This window comes from Lontra canadensis, unplaced genomic scaffold (assembly GCF_010015895.1).
Source record: "Lontra canadensis isolate GAN:19392208 unplaced genomic scaffold, GSC_riverotter_1.0 scaffold19, whole genome shotgun sequence".
Classification (NCBI taxonomy): domain Eukaryota; kingdom Metazoa; phylum Chordata; class Mammalia; order Carnivora; family Mustelidae; genus Lontra; species Lontra canadensis.
In genome coordinates this window covers 10,604,459-10,623,867 of record NW_022631013.1, presented here as the reverse complement: position 1 = coordinate 10,623,867, position 19,409 = coordinate 10,604,459, and the positions used below count along the sequence as shown (strand labels likewise).

The window sequence follows — 19,409 nt, the reverse complement described above, 5'->3', positions numbered from 1 at the left end:
AGGTCAATGAAAAATGGATAGATAGATGAACTGACATATACCTGAATGAAAGGATAGAACAATAACACTAGTCAATATTTGATGGGTGTTTATTACATGCCAACCTCTGAACTAAGGGCTTTACTCAGATTACCTCACTTAATCCTAAGAAGTAGTTCTTGTACCATTCCTACTTTATAGATAAGGCAGTAAGACACAGGAACTGGATAACTTGCACAGAGTGACACAGTAAACAAGTGGTGGAATTGGAATCCTAAGCAAGGCATTCTATCTGTAGAGTTTCACTCATCGGTACTGTTCTGTGATCAACGGACAGTTGGCAGACAGGCAGCATGGGATAGCGGCAAAGAGTGCAAACCTTAGAGTGAAAGACACCTAGGTATAAGACGCTTACTCACAGTATGGTCTTGCGCTCTGAACCTCGTGCTCTTTATGCATAAAATAGAAACAATAATATGTTAATGATAAAAATTACAGGCGCCTGGGTGGGTCAATCAGTTAAGAGTCTGCCTTCGGGGGCACCTGGGTGGCTCAGTGGGTTAAAGCCTCTGCCTTCGGCTCAGGTCATGATTTCAGGGTCCTGGGATCGAGCCGCACAGCACATCGCACATCGGGCTCTCTGCTCAGCAGGGAGCCTGCTTCCTCCTCTCTCTCTGCCTGCCTCTCTGCCTACTTGTGATCTCTGTCAAGTAAATAAATTAAAAAAAAAAAAAAAAAAAAAAGAGTCTGCCTTCGGCTCAGGTCAGGTCCCAGGGTCCTGGGATTGAGTCTCACATTGGGCTCCCTCCTCAGCAGGGAGTCTGCTTTCCCCTGTGCCCCTCCCCCACTCTTGCGCAAGCGCGCACTTGAGCACTCTCTCTTTCTCACAAATAAATAAATAAAAATAAATTACTTCATAGTTTAGTTGGGAAAGTTAGTAAAGTGGCATTCTTGATACAGAGCCTAGTATAGAGTAAACAATAAGAAATAATAATAATGTTACTATTATTATTATAATTAATGGATGGAAGAAAGATAAGAGATGAGATAGATAAAGATAAAGAAAGATAAAAGATGAGAGAAACACCACTCCATCCAAAAGAAGATCCAGAGCTTGGGCGGGTTTGTTGAACGGGTGTTCCACATGTTAATTTCCCTTTTGAGTCCTGGTCTTTCTCATAAGGATGGGAAATCAGTTGTCCCCTCCTCCATCTGTCGATTCCTTGAAATTTGGGGATTGTCTGATTATAAGCTGACCAGCCCCTCTCCTTAAAAATCCCCTCTTGGTTCCCAGGATTGAGAGCAGGGGAAAGATGAAGGGAGCTATTCTAGGCCAGCCTCCCTCCAGCTGTTCTGCTGACCCAGGTGTTAGACATATGAACATGGCAAATAGAGAACAGGGCAGTGCTGGCTGAGCCAAGAGACTGAATCCCAGAGGCCTGAGATGTGGGATGGGTGCCGGGCCTCTTCCCAAGGGACATTCCCTTTCAACTCTGCTTGTCCCAAGTAAGGGACTGGTTCCCAGATAACAGATGGGCAGCACTGAGAGGCTACCTCAGGCTTCACGATTGTTCTGAGAGGACCAGAGACCTGTCCTCACCACCACCCACACCACAGAGAAGAGAAGAACCACAGAGACAAGACCGAGAATGAGGCATAAACTTAGGAAAGCAGATGCAACTCCTCACTCTGACCCCCCAGTCCTGAACATCACCCCTGAAAGACAGCTCTATGGTTAATGACGCAAATACCACCTAGAAGGTGATAGTGCAGACACCCTATCTCTGGCTGAGGGGACAAGGTCCCTTCTCTTGGCTAGATTGCCAACTGCTTAGATTCTCAGAGATGAAGCCAAAAAAAGCAGAAAAGCAGTAAACTATTGAGGCAGGAAGGAGGGGGGTAGGGGCAGTTTCCTTCAGAAAATGGGGGGAGGGGAATCCATGGAATGGATGTGGAGGGGAATTTCTGAGCGGGGAAAGTGAAAGCTCTGAGCCATAAATAAGAGGCAGTTGCAGCCTCACACAGGCGTTCACACACATTCCCAGAGCCCCTCACACCCCACAAGGACGCCTGGGCGCTTCCCACAGCTCCTTCCCACTGCAGCCAAGTGTCAGCCTCGCAAGACTCCAGCACACCCCCAGGGATTCACCCACGCTCACGCTCAGCTCACTGTCGCTCTGCCTCTGTCCGCCCTCCATGGCATTCCGAGCAGGAACACTACTGACCCTCAGCCTGCTGGCTCTCTGCACCTCCCCTGGTAAGGCTGAGGGAAGGCTTGTGGTGGGCATAGGGGAGGGGGCGTCTAAATCTCAGGGTGCTGGCCATGAGGGACACTGAGTTAGGTCTGCACGTTTGGGTCAACCTGGGGGTGCCCTGAGCCCTGTGTGTGTACCTGTGAGTGTGGGTATACCTGAGACCCTGAATGCCAATGTCTGTCTCTTGGTGTCTGAATCCCGGGGGTCTGTGGCTACCCCTCCCTCTGCAGCCTGTTTCCTGCTGCCTCCGTTTCCCAGACAGGAGAGAACAGTACGCATTTGGGGAGGATGGGAGATGCTGAGACAGGGCTAATAGTCCAAATATTTTACAATTCATAAGTCCTCTAATCTCAGTCTCCTACTACCCCTGCCCCTCACCCCCCAGCCCCATGCTGTGAGCAGCATCAACTCTGCATTTATGTGGCAGTTGAGAGACCCTGGGAGAGAGCTTGGAATGATCAGGGCAGCGGGAAGGCATTTGTGGGGCTCAGGGCAGTGGTGGTTTACCAAATAGCTCAGAAGTACTCCAGTATTTTTAGAAACAATTTGGGCCATATGGGTATATACCAGCTAAATAACAGATTTAACTGCCCCCCTCCACGACACACCCCCCCCACACACACACACACGCATGCGCACGCACATGCACGTGTGTGTCCTTAATCCCTGTAGGGCCCTGGCCTCCCCTCCTCAGGGTCCCTGTATCCTGACACTCCCCTCTTCTCACCCCAGCTCTGGGTGGTGCCAACGATGCGGAAGATTGCTGCCTGTCTGTAACTCAGCGCCCCATCCCAGGGAATATCATCAGAGCCTTTCGCTACCTCCTCATCAAGGATGGCTGCAGAGTGCCTGCTGTTGTGTGAGTTGTAGGGAGGAGCTCATCTAGCCTCATCCCCCCCATCAGCCACTGGTGATGCCCCCACCTTATTATCTGTCTTCTCCTTGCCAAGCCCAACCTCTTCAAGGAAGCCCCTGAAACAGGTTCCCATATGTGGTCCCCAGCCTCTGCCAGGGCCTGCCAGGAAGATGTGTTCCTGGGCTCCAGCCTCTCTGACCTCTGACCTATGACTCCAGGTTCACCACACTGAGGGGTCACCAGCTCTGTGCACCCCCAGACCAGCCCTGGGTGGACCGCATCATCCGGAGACTGCAGAAGAACTCTGCAAAGGCAAGCCCAGCCCTCCCCAGCCCTGACTCTTTCCTCAGAGCCCCTGCCCAAAACCCCAGCTCATGACTCTGCCTTTCCTTCCTTCCCTAGAACAAGCGCCACAGCAGTTAGCCCCTGACAGCCCCAGAGAGAGCCTTGTGTCTGAGTGAAGGAATGTGATTCACTGCAGTCCTGAGGAACCAAGGATCAGAAGGGAGGACCAGGCTTCCAGCAGCTCTGCACCAGACCTGACCCAGCAGGTTCAGGACCTGGAGTGTCAATGGGAGTGTGAGTGTGAGCAAGGGTGAGTGCGGCAGGAGCGCAGCTTCTCCTCCACACCCAGACCACAATGCTTCCAATAAAGCCCAGCTGGTACCCATGGACCTGTCTGTCTGCTGTTTGTTGTCTGTCTGAGAGGACCAGAATGGGAAAGGGGGAGATGCAATGGCAGGATCTCACTTTCCCTCTGCAACCTGAGCAACCTCCTCATGGACCCCTACTTCACACCCAGCATTCTGGGGATGAGTTCCCACGATCAGAGCCCCACCTGGTCTCCTCACGGTCCTCTTACTCTCCACAGTTCAGCAGCACCAAACCTGTGTCTTTTCTCTGATTGAGCCAACTCTTTTATGCCTCCCAGTCTTCTCCAAAACAAAGTATCCAGGTGTCTCAGGGATCAGGTGTCACCAGGGGGAGGGGAAATGTCAAGAACCAGCTTTCCTGGCCAAGGGCAAGAAGAGGCCCAGCTATGCTTGGGGGTGTGGGGTGGAGGGGAGAGTCCCAATCCATATCCCCCCACACCCCCGCCTTTCCCTCTGTCTGGAACACTCTTCTTTCTCAGCAGCTCACCTGCCTTCCCTTCTAGCGCTTAATGACTCTTAATCCAGGAAGCTTCCCCTGACTCCAGGCTAGATTAAGTAGCCCCCCTTCCTCCCAAGCTCCTAGGGCCCTTGCCCCCTCCCCTTGCAGCACCATCACATTGAGTTCTTTCTAACTGATAGTTTGTCAGCCTTCCTCAAGAAATCTCATGTCTCTTTTGGTTTCCACTGTCTCCCTGGTGGTGGTGTCACTGCCTGGCAAAAGGTAGTCACTCAATAAATATTATCTAGAAAATGAATACATATGTGAGGAAAAGCTCAACAGCCAGCCTTGTGGGCCCATCTGTCCACACAGAATCTGACCTTCAGGATAGCCTTCCTCTCTCCTCAGGCTGGGCCAGGTCTAGCCCCGTCTGAGCAATCCTGGGGTCACATTTCTGAGGGATACTGACAGAGAAACCTGGGAGCCAGAAGTCAGAGTGGAAGAGGGCTTAGAGGGTGGAAGAAGGAGCAGCCAGGAAGCCAGGGAGATTGAGCAAGGAGGAACTTCCCCACCACCCCGCAACCTCCAAGACGGAGGCAACACTAAGACCAGGGAGTTACAGAGAAGGAGTCTCCTCTTGGGGACATGAAAGCACTGTGATTCTTGGAGCATACTGCAGGGCTGCTCTGGAAGGAGTGACCTCCTCATGCCCAGGAAGTCCCTGGGGAAGCTGCTGCTCTCCAACTTGGGCCTCTAAGGGCCTGTCCCACTGAGGGCAGTCAGGCTGTGGCACTGGGGTTGGATGACAGCTATGACAGCAGACTGGGCATTGTTTCCTGGGAAGGGGGTCATCCTTAAAGTAGACATACCTCATCTGGTAACAAAACCAGACCTGGGCAGCCTAGGAAGGGGAGCAGTGGTGAGGGGGGTGTGCCAGCCCCTCCTCACTGAGCTGAGTACACAGTGGCCTCTTTCCCCCCCTCTACTCCCAAAAGGAAGGTATTCAAGACCTCAGATATCCCATCTCTTAGAGTCACAGGAGTGGGTGGCGAAAGGTCCCCCATTAATGGGTCCGTGATTAAAGGATCGAGACTGATATAAAGCGAAGGTCAAGCAAAGCTTTATTCTGCGCCAAGCATCAAGAATCGAACCGACCGGCCGGGGCTGTGCCTCTTACAGAGAGGTTGACCCTTCTCTGCTTTACAGACTAGGTTTTAAGGGCAAAGGCCATGTGGTTGGGCCTGGCCACGCATAGGTGGCCAATGAGATTGTAACACACAGAGAAAGCTGCATAGTCATCCTAGGTCACACACAGGTGGCCAATTGAATTACAATTTACCCTATAGTAGATATTTGAACTAGCCTATCACCTTGGTCAGAATTGGCACCCAAAAGGCGGGACCCACACTCCTTGGTAGCTAGGGAGACAGTATGCGCCCACACTGACTGGATACCTCCACCTGGCCTGACCCACCCTTGTATTTGGGCTTTGTTATCTGGGACTGGTTTCCTGGGCTTGCTTTTAAGTAAGTCCCTGGGGGTGGGGGGGGCAGGATCAGTTTAAGTTTTACTGCATAAACAACAAAATCACTGTTTAACCCAAGATGGAATCCCTCTGGCCAAATAGGCCCTTACAGGTGGGATGGGGATAGTTTGCAAGAACAACTGCTGTAGCTGGGAAGTGTGGTTTTGCTGCCGGGAGGAAATTAGCTGTCCAACTCATGCCCCCATGAGTCCATCCATTGAACCATCTCTGTACCCATTAGGCTGCCGTCCATCCATCCCCTCCTCTACCCATGTACTCATTCATGCATTGATCCATCCCTGAGGGCAGTCAACCATGGAGCTCCAGGGGTCCCAGCTACATACAGACACCTTCTGGACCCCGTGCCCTGTACTCCAGCAAGCAAAGGACAAACACAGGTGTGAGGGGAGCACATTGCTTCAAATCCTTCTCAGTTCCCAGGAAAGAAAAGCGGAAGTCAGCCTGCCACAGAGGAAGACATAAAGCCTCCCCTTTGGACTCTTGGGGGAAAATCCCAGATAGAGTAGAGGAAGTGGGGGCAGGAGACCTGAGGAAGATGCTGCTATGACGGAGGTCCTGGACACTCCCTCCCTCCCACTACCACTGAGGGGAGGGACACGAACAAGTCCTGAGCTCAGTGCCCAGCCTACAGTCCTGCTTCAGTGCTTCCTTGTGCCACTCCAGTCAAGTCTCTTCCTTACCTCCCATCTCTAAAACCTCAGTTCCCCATCAGTCAGGTGTATGGGGAGAGGTGCTTAATTTCTCCAAAGATTTGACTCATGAATCTTTGGGTCTCAGGCTAAACCCCCAGCATTCACACAGGCTCCCTCAAAGTCATGCACATTCAGAAATGTCCCTACTTCTCGGGGCCCCAGAGGCCACCCTCTGGGAACAAAGAAAGAGCTGAGACTCAGCAAGAGAGAAAAGAATTCAGGAGCTAGTGAAGGGGCTTGAATTGAACAGTCTCTGGCCAGACCCTGGAGGCCTGAGGAATAAAGAATTTCAAGAGAGTCTAAGGGCGTAGACACCAGAGTACCAAAGAGAGCGGGCATGCAGCCCTCCCTAACTCTTCCCCAGCCCATGCTTCCCCATCCCCAGCCACCAACCTCTCCTGGGCACTGAGTCCTAGCCTCTTATCTCCCTGCCAGATACATGAGGGATTAGCCCAGCCACCTGTGACTTGTCTCGACCACCCAAACATTCTCAGCACTGTGAATTCATCTAAGCACACCTGCTCCCTGTTTTACTATGATTTAATGATAAGTGTTACGTCGCTATCCTGAGTTCTGGCAGGCCAGAAACCTCCTGCCCGCCTGACAAAGCTGAGGTCTGTGTCTCCGAGGGACAGTATGGACTAGCTCCCCCACCAGAATATAGGGGCCTTGCTGCCTGCCTCTGAGTAGACACCTTCCTGTCTAGGGCTCATGGCTCCTACTACCAGTTTAAGGCCAACAGCAGAGGGAAAACTCCCTACCCTGAAAGCCCAAGACCCCAGCAGCCAACAGCTCCCTAAAGGGACCTGACATTCCTTCTCAGAGAACTCCCAGCTCCCATCTACATGGTAGACAAAAAGCTCCTTGCCCTGTCTGTGGATAGGCTTCCCAGAGAACGGGATTGGACCTATTCGTCTCCATTGCCAACATTGCTCTGTTCAGGGGCTGACCCAGAACAAGCCCCAGAACTCATTTAATTAACAAAAAATGTAACTGAAAATGGCCCTTTCCCACGATGCCCCGCCCAACTCCTACCTGGAGCACATCCAGTTCTTAAGAGCTGGGGCTGTCTCTGTTGCATGGGTAACTGTTTGGTAAGAGCCAGCCCCATACGGTTTTGATCATGTTTTCATCATCTCATGTTCGATTTCTCGGTAAGCCCCCACCCCCAGGCTCCCCTTTTCTGGCCTCCGGGAAACTCAGAAACAGCCAGAAAAATCTTGGAAATAACAGTCTCACAAAGGAGCAGGACTCCCAAGTGGGGAATTTCCTCAAGAACCCCTCTGTAAGAACAAGCCGGCACTTCTCTGGTCAGAGGACTTCCTCAGTGACCCCTGAGAGTGGGCCACATGGAAAGACCATCAGGAACACCATGCCTTCCGGGCAAGACATCAACATTGTATAACTCCGAGGACACCATGTTCCCTGTAGTCCATGTAAATGGCGCCCCTCGGCACCTCGGCACGGCAGCCCTAGGTGTCAGAGTATCTGTTAGTGTAGGGCCCCCAGTAGTCTCAGGGCTGCCATGATCTAGGGTCCTAACCCTGGCAAATCCTTGTGTCCAAAGGGATGCCACCTCACTGGAACCCAGAACATTTATTCCCACCAGGCACTGTTCTCAGAGCTCGTGATACCATCATGAACAAGACAGATATGGTCTCGGGCTTCATGAAGCTGAATGAAAGCCTCTAATGAAGGTTATACTACCTGCCCCCACACACAAAAAAGTGAATAGACAAATGTATTAACAAGGATTCTTAGTTGCAAGCTACTAAACCTCATTAGCTAATTTTTTTTATTTGTTTTACTATTTTATTTATTTATTTGACAGAGAGAATACAAGCAGGCAGAGCAGTAGGCAGAGGAAGAGGGAGAAGCAGGCTCCCCACGGGGCAGGGAGCCCAATGTGGGACTCGATCCCACAACCCTGGGATCATAACCTGAGCCAAAGGCAGACTCTTAACTGACTGAGCCACCCAAGCGCCCCTTGTTAACTGATTTAAGCAGAAAAGTAATTTGTTGAAAAGACCCTGAGAAATTGGAGAGAATGGAAGAGCAAGAGAACCTGAGCAGCTGGAACAGCTTGCGAATCTTGTAGTAGAGCCAGGCCAAGCCAGACAGCCCTTCAGACAGCATCCCTAGAAGGGATGCCAAATGCCAACACCACCCTCATGTCCAGACAGCTGGAGCCCCTTCCTTGTATCCCCCGTTTCAGAGGGCTCTGCTCCGGCTCTTTGCCAGTCATATGTCTGGGCACAGAGCAAAGAGTACACAGGGCTAAGGGGACATATCCACCTGGAGCTTGTCTTCTCCTTCTAGAGCACATTTCAGGAACTGAGCACTAGAGAACTCCCTGCCTAAGTGGCCCCAAACAGCTTTCAGAGTCCATGCAGGCCTCTTCCTGAGAGTCATCCTTCCTAGAATGGACTGTGCCACTCCCAGCATCCAGAGGGTTGCCAAGAGGTAGATATTTCCAGGGAAATGTATATATGGGGCAAGAGTGTCTACACCAGGCACATGAGGCCTTTCATGGTTCATGACGAAACCGAGGAGGCTAGAAGAGGAGCTGGTGAAAGAGAAGGGGACAAGTAGAGCGTGAGAGCTTGGCTCTCCTCTTACCACCTCATTCCATCATAGAACTCTGAGGAGTCCAAGAATTCTAAATTTGAACCTCGCTTTTGAATTGCTCTAAAGGCATATTTTTCAAGGCAGTAAGAGAGAGACATTTTTATCTGACAACATGTTAGCTCAATTTATAGCTTCTAAATAATTTTTTTTAAGATTTTATTTACTGGGACTTCTGGGTGGCTCAGTCTGTAAGATTTTATTTATTTATTTGAGAGAGAGACAGAGAGCACAAGTCGGGGGAAGGGTTACAGACAGAGGGAGAAGTGAATCCCTGCCAAGGAGGGAGCCCAACCCCAGGCTCGATCCCGAAACCCCAAGATCATGAGCTGAGCCAAAGGCAGATATTTAACCATCTAACTGGCTGAGCCACCCAGGCACCCCGTAACTTTTAAATATTTAGATCCATCGTATGCTGCCCTTCGTTTGTACCGTTGCTCCAAACCCTGAAAATGTCAGGTGATCAGCTCACCAGATTCTACCTCTGGGATCACAGCTCCCGTGCTCCTGGAAAACACACATCACTTCTGCCACCACTGCTGTCACCATCAAAATAGACTCTCTACTAATCCTGCTACTTTGCATCACTGCTAACTTCCTACTCACAATCCTTGGAAGGTGCTTCTGACAGGCTAAGTCCAAGTCATACGTCCAAGGTCAAACAGCAAAGGGGGGCAGGAATTAGTATGTGACCTTGGGGTATTTTATGATGGAAGATAACTATTGGGAACTAAGACTAATATAATAGGAAATTCCTCAAATATCGAAAGGGGTTAAGGATGTGGGCAGTGAAAACAATAATAAATACCTCTATAACTTACCCTCTGGTTAGCCAACATCAAAATACAGGCTTTGTCTCAAACCCTAAGCCTCTTAAAAATTTAAGGGTACCACCTAATATAGTAATCACTTTTGCTTATACAACCAAAAAACTTCACTCCTCAAAGAGAGACTTCAGAGTTTTAGCAATTACCACATCTGTCTTAGTCAGCTTGGGCTGCCAAAATGAAATACCATAGTCTGGGTGGCTTAAACAACAGACATTTATTTTCTCACAGTTCTGCAGATTACAAGTTCAAGATCAAGGTGCCAGCATGGTCAGTTTCTGGTGAGAGCTCCCTACCTGTCTTGCAGATGGCCGCCTTCTTACTCTGTCCCACAACAGAGAGAAAAAGATCTCTCTCTTTTCTTTTTTTTTTTTTAAACATTTTATTTATTTATTTAACAGAGAGATCACAAGTAGGCAGAGAGGCAGGCAGACAGAGAGGAGGAAGCAGGCTCCCTGCCGAGCAGAGAGCCCGATGTGGGGCTTGATGTGGGGCTTGATCCCAGGACCCCAGGATCCTGACCTGAGCCGAAAGCAGAGACCTTAACCCACTGAACCACCCAGGCACACCTCTCTTTCTTTTCTTATAAGGCCACAGTCCTAGCAGCTTAGGGCCCTACCTTTATGACCTCATTTACTTTAAATTACTTCCTAAAGATCTTATCTCCAGATAAGGTCACACAGAAACAATTCGGCCCATAGCAAAATCCAATTCTAAATCCAAGATCTCAGGGTGACATCCGTTTTTATTGTAGTTTGTTATAATCCCATATCTGTTGTACAATGCCTGGTAACCACCAACGACACACTTGATTGGTCAGGATAGGCTAGGTTATGTTGCAATAACAGATGACACCAAAACTGAGTGCCTTAACACAACAAAACTCTATCCCCATGCCTTCCAAGCCTGCTTTGGGTCTAGGCGGGTCTTTAGTACAGCTGTTTTCCATGTGGTGGCTCAACATTCTAGGCTGCCTTGATCTTCTGGCATGCTCCTTCATCTCGACACTTATTTCCAACATCACTGAAGCCAGGAAAGATGGGCATCTCTTGTTTAAACACTTCTATCCCCAAATGACGCATGCCATTTCTATACACATTTCATTGGCCAAAGTGTGCCAACCACACTTAACTTTTTTAAAAAATATTTTATTTATTTATTTGAGAGAGAGAGAGAGAGATCATGAGTGAGAGAGCATGAGCAGGGGGCGGGGCAGGCAGAGAGGGACAAGCAGACTCCCCACTGAGCAGGGAGCCTGATGTAGGGCTGGATCCCAGGACCCTGGGATCATGACCTGAACTGAAGGCAGACGCTTAACTGACTAAGCCACCCAGGTGCCTCCAGTCATACTTTACTTGAAGGAAACAACAGCCGGGAGGAGAAGTAAATCAATGTCTTGGTGAGTAGTAATAATATCCCCACAAAAATCTATCTTCAAGAATGGAATAGGGGCACCTGGGTGATTCAGCTGGTTAAGCATCTGCTTCTGGCTCAGGTCATGATCCCGGGGTGCTGGGACCAAGCGCCAGCCCTCTCCTCAACTCCTGCTTGGCAGGGAGTCTGTTTCTCCCTCTCCCTCTGGTCTCACCATCATGCTCTCTTTTTTTTTTTCAAATAAATAAATAAAATCTTAAAAAAAAAAGAATGGAATAAAGGAGGATGAAAGAAAAGGGGAGTCAGTTAAAGAAAGAAGGGCATTTCAAAGCCAGGAGGAAAATATGGTTAAAAGCTATAGTCTGGGGGCACTTGGGTGTCTCAGTGGGTTAGAGCCTCTGCCTTTGGCTCAGGTCACGATCCCAGGGTCCTGGAATCGAGCCCGGCATCGGGCCCGCTGCGCATCAGGAAGCCTGCTTCCTCCTCTCTCTCTGCTTGCCTCTCTGCCTACTTGTGATCGCTGTCAAATAAATAAATAAATAATCTTTTAAAAAAGAAAAGAAAAAAAAAAAAGCTATAGTCTGTTGTTATGAAACTACCCCTGGGGCTTAACTAACATTTATTGTCTTCTTCCTTCTCATACTCATTTTCTATTGCTATGTAACAAATCACCACAAACTTAGCAGCTTCAAAAATCCAGATTTACTATTTCACAGTTTCTATGGGTCAAGAGTCCAGGGACATGCTGACTGGGTCCTCTCTGCTCGGGGTCTCACCATACTGAACTTAGACTCAGTCCCGGCTGCAATTGCATTTCAGATTCAGATTCGTCTTTCAAACTCATGGGGTATTGGCAGCTGTGCTTGTAGGACTGAGGTCCTGAGTTCCTGTAGCTGCCCGCCACATGGCCCCTCTACAACATGGCAGTTTGCTTCTTCACAACCAACATGACAGCATCTGCTGCTGCTTATTTCTCTTTTTTTCTTCCTTTCTTTCTTTTTTCTAAGTAAACCCTATGCCACACATGGGGCTTGAACTCGTGACCCCAAGATCAAGGGTCACATGCTCTACCAAATAAGTCAGCCAGACACGTTCCCCTTTTTTAAGAGAGAGACAGAGAGAGATTGAACACATGAGTCGGGAAGCGGGGGGCAGGGGTGTGTGTGCAGAGGGAGAATCCTAAGAAGGCTTCACACCCAGCATGGAGTCTGGCTGCAGGGCTCAATCTCACAACACTGAAATCATGACCTGAGCCAAAATCAAGAGTCAGGTGCTTAACCAACTAGCCACTCAGGTGCCCCAAGGCACCCCCTTTAAAAAAAATTTTTAGGGGCGCCTGGGTGGCTAAGTGGGTTAAGCCTCTGCCTTCAGCTCAGGTCATGATCTCAGGGTCGTGGGATCGAGCCCCACATGGGGCTCTCTGCTCAGCAGGGAGCCTTCTTCCCCCACCTCCTCTGTCTGCCTCTCTGCCTGCTTGTGATTTCTGTCTGTCAAATAAATAAATAAAATCTTAAAAAAAAATTTAAGGCTACTGCTTATTTCTAATCTCTAGACACTTTTTTAAAGGACCCACCTGATTAGGTCAGGCCCATCCAAGGTAACCTCTCTTTTGATTAACTCAAAGTCAACTGATCAAAGACTTTAATCACATCTGCAAAATCCCTCCATTTTGTCATTTATCATAACCTAATCCCATGAAGGATATTCCTTCATATTTACAGGTCAAGAGGTCAAGGTGATCGCAGATCAAGAAGATATAGGCATACACACCAGAGGGCAGGAATTTTAGAATTATGTTCACCACACTTCCCTTGTGACTCATTCCCTCTACCTCCAACTGGCACTTCAGCCAGCTGACATTCTGTGACTGCAAAGAGACTCAAACCTTCACACCCAAGGGATACTAGACCCTAGTGGTCCTGCCTGATTAAGGTCACAAGGGTCATCCATTAACTTTGACCACTAGGCATGGCATCACCAAGAGGAAGTGCCCCAAGTACCCCAGGTATTACCCACACACATAGAGACTCTCACCACTTGTCCTTCCCCTTCCTTGCCCACACTGGGATTAATCCCAAACCCCTCTCCCTCCTCTGAGCCTCTGTGCTTACTGTTCATTCTACTTGGAATGGCCTCCCTCCTGCCTCACCCATCCTCGAGGCTCTGCAGAGGTCCTTCCTCATGTAGCCTCCTCTCTGACCTTCAAGGGCTTGAAAGGTCCCCCAATAATGGGTCCGTGATTAAAGGAGCGAGACTGATACAAAGTGAAGGTCAAGCAAAGCTTTATTTAGCGCCAAGCATCGAGAATCAAACTGACCAGCCAGGGCCATCTCTTACAAAGAGGCACCCTCTCCCTGACTTACAGACTAGTTTTTAAGGGCAAAGGCCATGTGGTTGCGCCTGGCCATGCACAGGTGGCCAATGAGATTGTAACACAGGGAAAGCTGCACAGTCATGCCAGGTCACACACAAGTGACCAATTGAATTACAATTTACCCTATAGTAGATATTTGAACTAGCCTATCACCTTGGTCAGAATTGGCACCCAAAAGGTGCCCAAAAAGGCGGGGCCCATACTCCTTGGTAGCTAGGGAGACAGTATGCGCCCCCACTGATTGAATACCTCCACCTGGCCTGACCAACCCTTGTATTTGGGCTTTGTTACCTGGGACTGGATTCCGGGACTTGCTTTTAAGTAAGTTCCTGATTGGGGGCAGGGTCAGATTAAGTTTTACTGCATAAACAACAAAATCACTGTTTAACCGGATGGCATCGCTCTGGCTAAATAGGCCCTTACAGATTCTTCATCTCCAGCTACGTATATCACTTTCTATTTTGGGTTCAAGGACCCTTGTTTCCTGCACTTCTCCCAGCAAGGAACCTTGGGGCCTGGAGTAGCCCGAATTGCAGGAAATGAAGGAGAGGGGATGTTAGAAAATCCTGGCACTGATGTTATTTCAAGCTCCAGGGGGCAGAAAGCAGGAAAGGGGGGCGTACTATTGCTCAAGACTTCTCCCCATCCTGATGTCCTGTCATCTCTGGAAGTCCTGTGCAATGTTCTACCCACACCCTGAGACCAAAGGGCCAAGCTCTGCCCCTCTGGCTGGGCCAGGAGCCTCTGAATATGGAAGAAGGTTTAGAAAAGGATGGGATGTGAAGCAGACCCCTTCCCACGATCAGGGACTTTCGGGGGCTGAGTCATTTGGTTTCTTGTTCATTTCCAGCTCCTTTCTGGAACAAGACAGCCCAGCCTCCTCAGGCCAAAGCCCCCACTCCGCAAACTAGGAGCCACACATTCTCATTTTCTGCATACCCTGGACGCCCTCTACAGGCCCCGTGAGATTGAGAGCCCAAGCCGGAAGCCTCCTATCCCCTTTCTGTATGCAATAGGAGCTGCCTGCAGGCGCTGTGAGGTTGGGAATCACAAAGGGATGGACTGAACAGCAACCAGAATACACACACACACACACACACACACACACACACACACAAACAAGTGCCGACACCCTTACCCACTCACATATGTCCTACCCACGTACGCATACACAGTCCATCACTCATATACATCAAAGGACACACCGTAGACATTTAATCTTAAAATCACAATATGGACGGACACAAGGGCATATCAGACACACATGATTCATGCACGTGTCATAGACACACAGACACACAAACACACATGGATGTACTCTTTTCTCCTAAAGAGGAGTATTTGTTTGGAAGAAATGGGTTGAAAAGCCACCAGGGGAACAGGGTAATATTCTGAGTGATGTAAAAGGAGGCTGAACCTCTTCTAGGTCTAATAGGGCTTATTGACTAGAGAGCCAGTTTTCTGTTTTGCTGGGTACTAGAGGGGTTTTCCGTTTGGAACAGCACAGATAAGAGATGGGGTAGAGCTATTAAAAAGAAATTTGGAAAAAAAAAGAAATTTGGGGTTTGCAAGAGCTTAATCTATATAACTTGTACAAAATCTCGTTCTTAGAAGCTGTACTCCTGAACTCAGCCGGCGGGGTTGAGCTGTCCTCACTGTATCCAGGTACCATATGGAGAAGTCTCTTGATACTGGCGATACGTGGTAGGTGATAGATGAGAACAGCGATGGACCTGACCTTCACTGATTTCCCACCGTGAGTCAGGCACATGAACTACCTCATAGAATATACATTAGTTCTGTTTTACAGGTAAGAAAATGGTCATCTCTCCCCTCATTTGTCCAAGGTCATAAAGCCAGATTCAAACACGAGTTTCAATATTAAAATCCTGTTGTTTTCCTTCATTGGTAATGACAAATGCAAGGCATACATGCTCCCACTTCCAAATCATGTTCCCAAAAATATTGATCCAGACTAAGGATTGGCAAACTATGGCCCGTGGGAGAGATCCAGCCTGCCACCTGTTTTGTAAACAAAGCTTTATGGAAATGCTGCCATACCTGTTCATTTATATATTGTCTGTGGTTGCTTTGGGGCTATAACAGCAAAGCTGAGGAGTCACTACAGAGACAGTTTAACCAGCAAAATCTTAAATATATACTGTCTGGCCCTTTACAGAAAGTTTGCCAGCCCCTGATCCAAACTCCACCTCAGAACTGGAGTCAGCAAGTGAGACAAGCTTATTGTCTTCAGAGTCTTAGCCCTGAAGGGTTAGTCAAGTAAATAAATGAAAGGGATAGAGCACGGATGATTGCACAGGTGGATGGATACTATAGGTAATATACCAGAGTTTGCATTCTAAATACCAATGTTCTGCCATTTATATGCTGGAAAACCTTGGAAAATTTTCTGTGTCTTAGGTTCCTCATCTGTAAAATGGGAATAATAGTAATCATTATTCAGAGCTCCTCCCATGGCAAATGACAAAAATCCAACTTAAAGTGCTTAAACAAAAAGTTAAAATTGTTTTATCACAGAACTAGGAGCATTAAAAATAGATTTGGGGGGCACCTGTGTGGCTCAGTCAGGTAAGCATCTGCCTATTGATTTTGGTTCAGCTCAGGATATCAGGGTCGTGAGATTGAGCCCCACATTGGACTCTACAGCTGGGTATGGAGCCTGCTTAGGATTCTCTCTTTCCTGCTCCCTCTGCCCATTCCCCCAACTCATGCTCACTCGCGTGCGTGCGCTCTCTCTCTCTCTCAAAAAAACCCTTTTTTAAAATACATTTTAGTCTACTTCTGCCCTAGGGGTCCAAATGATTTTAACTCCTCTTAACTTCTAATTCTTTTTAGGAGGGTTCATTCCTCTTGTAGATAGGTACTGTTCTAACAGCAAGAAACATGGACCCTACAAGCCTCAAGTCTACATTTTAAAGATTTTATTTATTTGTCAGAGAGATAGAGAGAGTACAAGCAGGCAGAGTGGCAGGTAGAGGCAGAGGGAGAATCAGGCTCCCTGCGGAGAAAGGAGCCCGATTTGGGACTCGATCCCAGGACCCTGAGATCATGACCTGAGCCGAAGGAAGCCGCTTAACCTACTGAGCCACCCAGGCATCCCCTCAAGTCTACATTTTACAGTGAGCCATCTAAAACAGAGGTTGTCTGGGGTACCTGGCTAGTACAGTGGGTACAGCATATGACTTTTGATCTCAGAGTTGTGAGTTTAAGCCCCATGTTGGGTGTAGAGATTACTTAAGAATAAAATATTTAAAAAATAGGGGCACTTAGGTGTCTCAGTCGGTTAATCATCTGCCTTTGGCTCAGGTCATGATCCCAGAGTCCCAGGATGGAGTCCTGCATTGGGCTCCCTGCTCAGTGGAGAGTCTGCTTCTCCCTCTGACCTTCTCCCCTCTCATGCTCTTTCATTCTCTCCCTCTCTCAAATACATAAATAAAATCTTAAAAAATAAGTTTCTGCATGAACAAAAGCATAGCCCACAGCACTCTACTTCATAGATTTGCCATGAGACAATGAATTTAAAGAATTTAGCATGGTGCCTGGCACTCAAGTACCAACAAATATGAATTATTAACGTAACTAATAGGTGGATAAACAAATACATTAATAGATGATGACTGGATTAAAATGGTTGAACATATGCATGTACAAATGGAAATGAAGATATGAAAAGATATATGAAAGATGGAAGAAGGAAGAATAGACAGACAAAGAAGGGTGGACATGGACCCGTGGATGGGTGATAGAGAAGGTAGAAAAATTTGGGTCTGCAGTTAAGTTTGTCACATCATGCTCTAGGGCTGGAAAAGGAAACAGAGGAGCGCTCCACAATTCGTCTATTAGGGGAGGTCTCCTCCTCTGGTCTGTCTCTTGATCCTCTTATCAGGTAAGGAAAGCACTTGCTCCTCTTCCTCCTACCTAGTTTCCTTGTCTCTGTAAGCTGACCAGCCTCTCTCAGAAATTCTCTCTTCATTCCCACGATAGGGAAAGCACAGTAGAAGGGGCATTCTAGGCCAGATTCCCCTCAAGCTATTCCTCTGACTCAGCTCGGGGCATAGGAAAATGGGTCAACAGGGCAAAGGGTCAGTGCTGGCTGGGTCAGGAGGGTGAAGCCCTAGAGTCCTCAGATGTGAGGTACAGGAATTGGATCTGCTTCCAGAAAACTTTCCCTTTAGCAAAACTTGTCTGAGGGAAGACCAGGTCTCAAATGACAGATGCATAGACACTGTGATGGGCCTAGGGAGACTTGTGAACCTGAGAAGGGAACTTCTCCATGTTTTTTTTTTTGCTTTTTAAAGATTTTATATTATTTGAGTGAGAGAGAGCATGCACGTGCACATGGGCAGGGGGGTAGGGGTTGGCATAGCAGCAGAGGCAGAGGCAGACCACCCACTGAGCAGGGAGCCCCACCCATCCAGAGCTCCATTCCACGATCCCAGGATCATGACCTGAGCTGAAGGCACACACTTAACTGAACCACCCAGGTGCCTCACCTTCTCTAGTTTCATCTTGCTACTTTGTCATTGTTCTAGGAAATCTGGGGAACCAGCTGGCTCCCAATTTCCCCACTCCTCCCATCCCCCAGTATCTTTTTTTTTTCTTTTTTCTTTTTTTAGATTTTATTTATTTATTTGAAACACACAGAGAGAGAGTGCAAGCACAAGCAGGGGGAGCAACAGGCAGAGGGAGAAGCAGTCTCCCAGCCTGAGTAGGAAGCCTGACTCAGGACTTGATCCCAGGACTCTGGGACTGTGACCTGAGCCAAAGCAGATGCTTAACTGACTGAGCCACCTAAGTGCCCCCCATTCCCAAGTGTCTTAGAACCACAAAGAAGAGGTAAGTTGAGAAGCCTGGGAAAGGGAGATACTCCTTACTCCGACCTCTAATCTGGAGCCTTGAGACTGATTGTTCAAATTCCTCCAGGAGAGGACACTGTAAAGATTCCCCTAAGGGTGACAGTGCCAATAGCCCCCCCACACATACCTTGCCTTGTACAAACTGCTGATTTACTAAGATTCTCAGAGGTAAAAGATAAAGAACGGGAAATGGGTGTGGGGAGGCTACTGAGGAGTCATGAAAGGAATAGAAGGTTCTTCTAGATATACAGTGGGTAAAATATTCAGTGGACCCTGGGTGGCTCAGTCGGCTGGGCAACAGCCTTTGGCTCAGGTCACGATTCCAGCGTCTTGGGATCGAGTCCTGCATCAGGCTCCCTGCTCAGCGGGGAGTCTGCTTCTCCCTCTCCCATTCCCCCCCACCCCACAACCATCATGTGCTCTCTGGCTCTATCTCTGTCAAATAAATAAAATCTTAAAAAAATATATTCAGTGGAAAGGTATTCTACCAACTCACGTACTCCAACTCAGTTCACACACTAACCACTCTGCATCGTACTCCACAAGCTTAAGGGCACGGTCCCCAACACGTCTGCTCCTACTTGTGGGGTTCCCAGGTGACGTGCATTTCTGACCAACTGGCTATAAGCCCAGGGAGATCCCATGATCCCTCAGCTTCAATATTTCACTAGAATGACTCGTGAGAGTCGGGAGGGCTATATTTACAGTTTTTTGTAAAGAATGTAAACCAGGAAGAGCCAAATGAAGTTACACACAGGGCAAAGCCTGGGAAGGTCTCAAATACAGAGCTTCATGCTCTAAACCTCATGGGCACATCATCCTCTTGGCACATCAATGTGTCCGCCAACCAGAAAGTTCTACAAGTTCTGGTGTCCAGGATTTTTATTGAAATTTCATTATGTAGGCATGACT

The 19,409-nt window shown here is 48.4% G+C and overlaps 1 protein-coding gene across 2 annotated transcripts; it reads left to right on the top strand.

Annotated features, from left to right (window-relative positions):
• Positions 1–1,972: 1,972 nt before the first annotated feature.
• Positions 1,973–3,764, top strand: CCL19 (C-C motif chemokine ligand 19). 2 transcript variants are annotated; one of them, XM_032860444.1, is made up of 4 exons: positions 1,973–2,236; positions 2,967–3,093; positions 3,309–3,402; positions 3,496–3,764. In XM_032860444.1, the coding sequence occupies exons 1-4, from the start codon at positions 2,176–2,178 to the stop codon at positions 3,511–3,513; spliced, it is 300 nt and encodes a 99-aa protein (XP_032716335.1). In that variant the 5' UTR covers positions 1,973–2,175; the 3' UTR covers positions 3,514–3,764. The 2 variants fall into 2 exon arrangements, with proteins under 2 accessions (XP_032716335.1, XP_032716334.1); XM_032860443.1 differs by having other exon boundaries at positions 1,974–2,236; positions 3,493–3,764.
• The last annotated feature ends 15,645 nt before the right edge of the window (positions 3,765–19,409 follow it).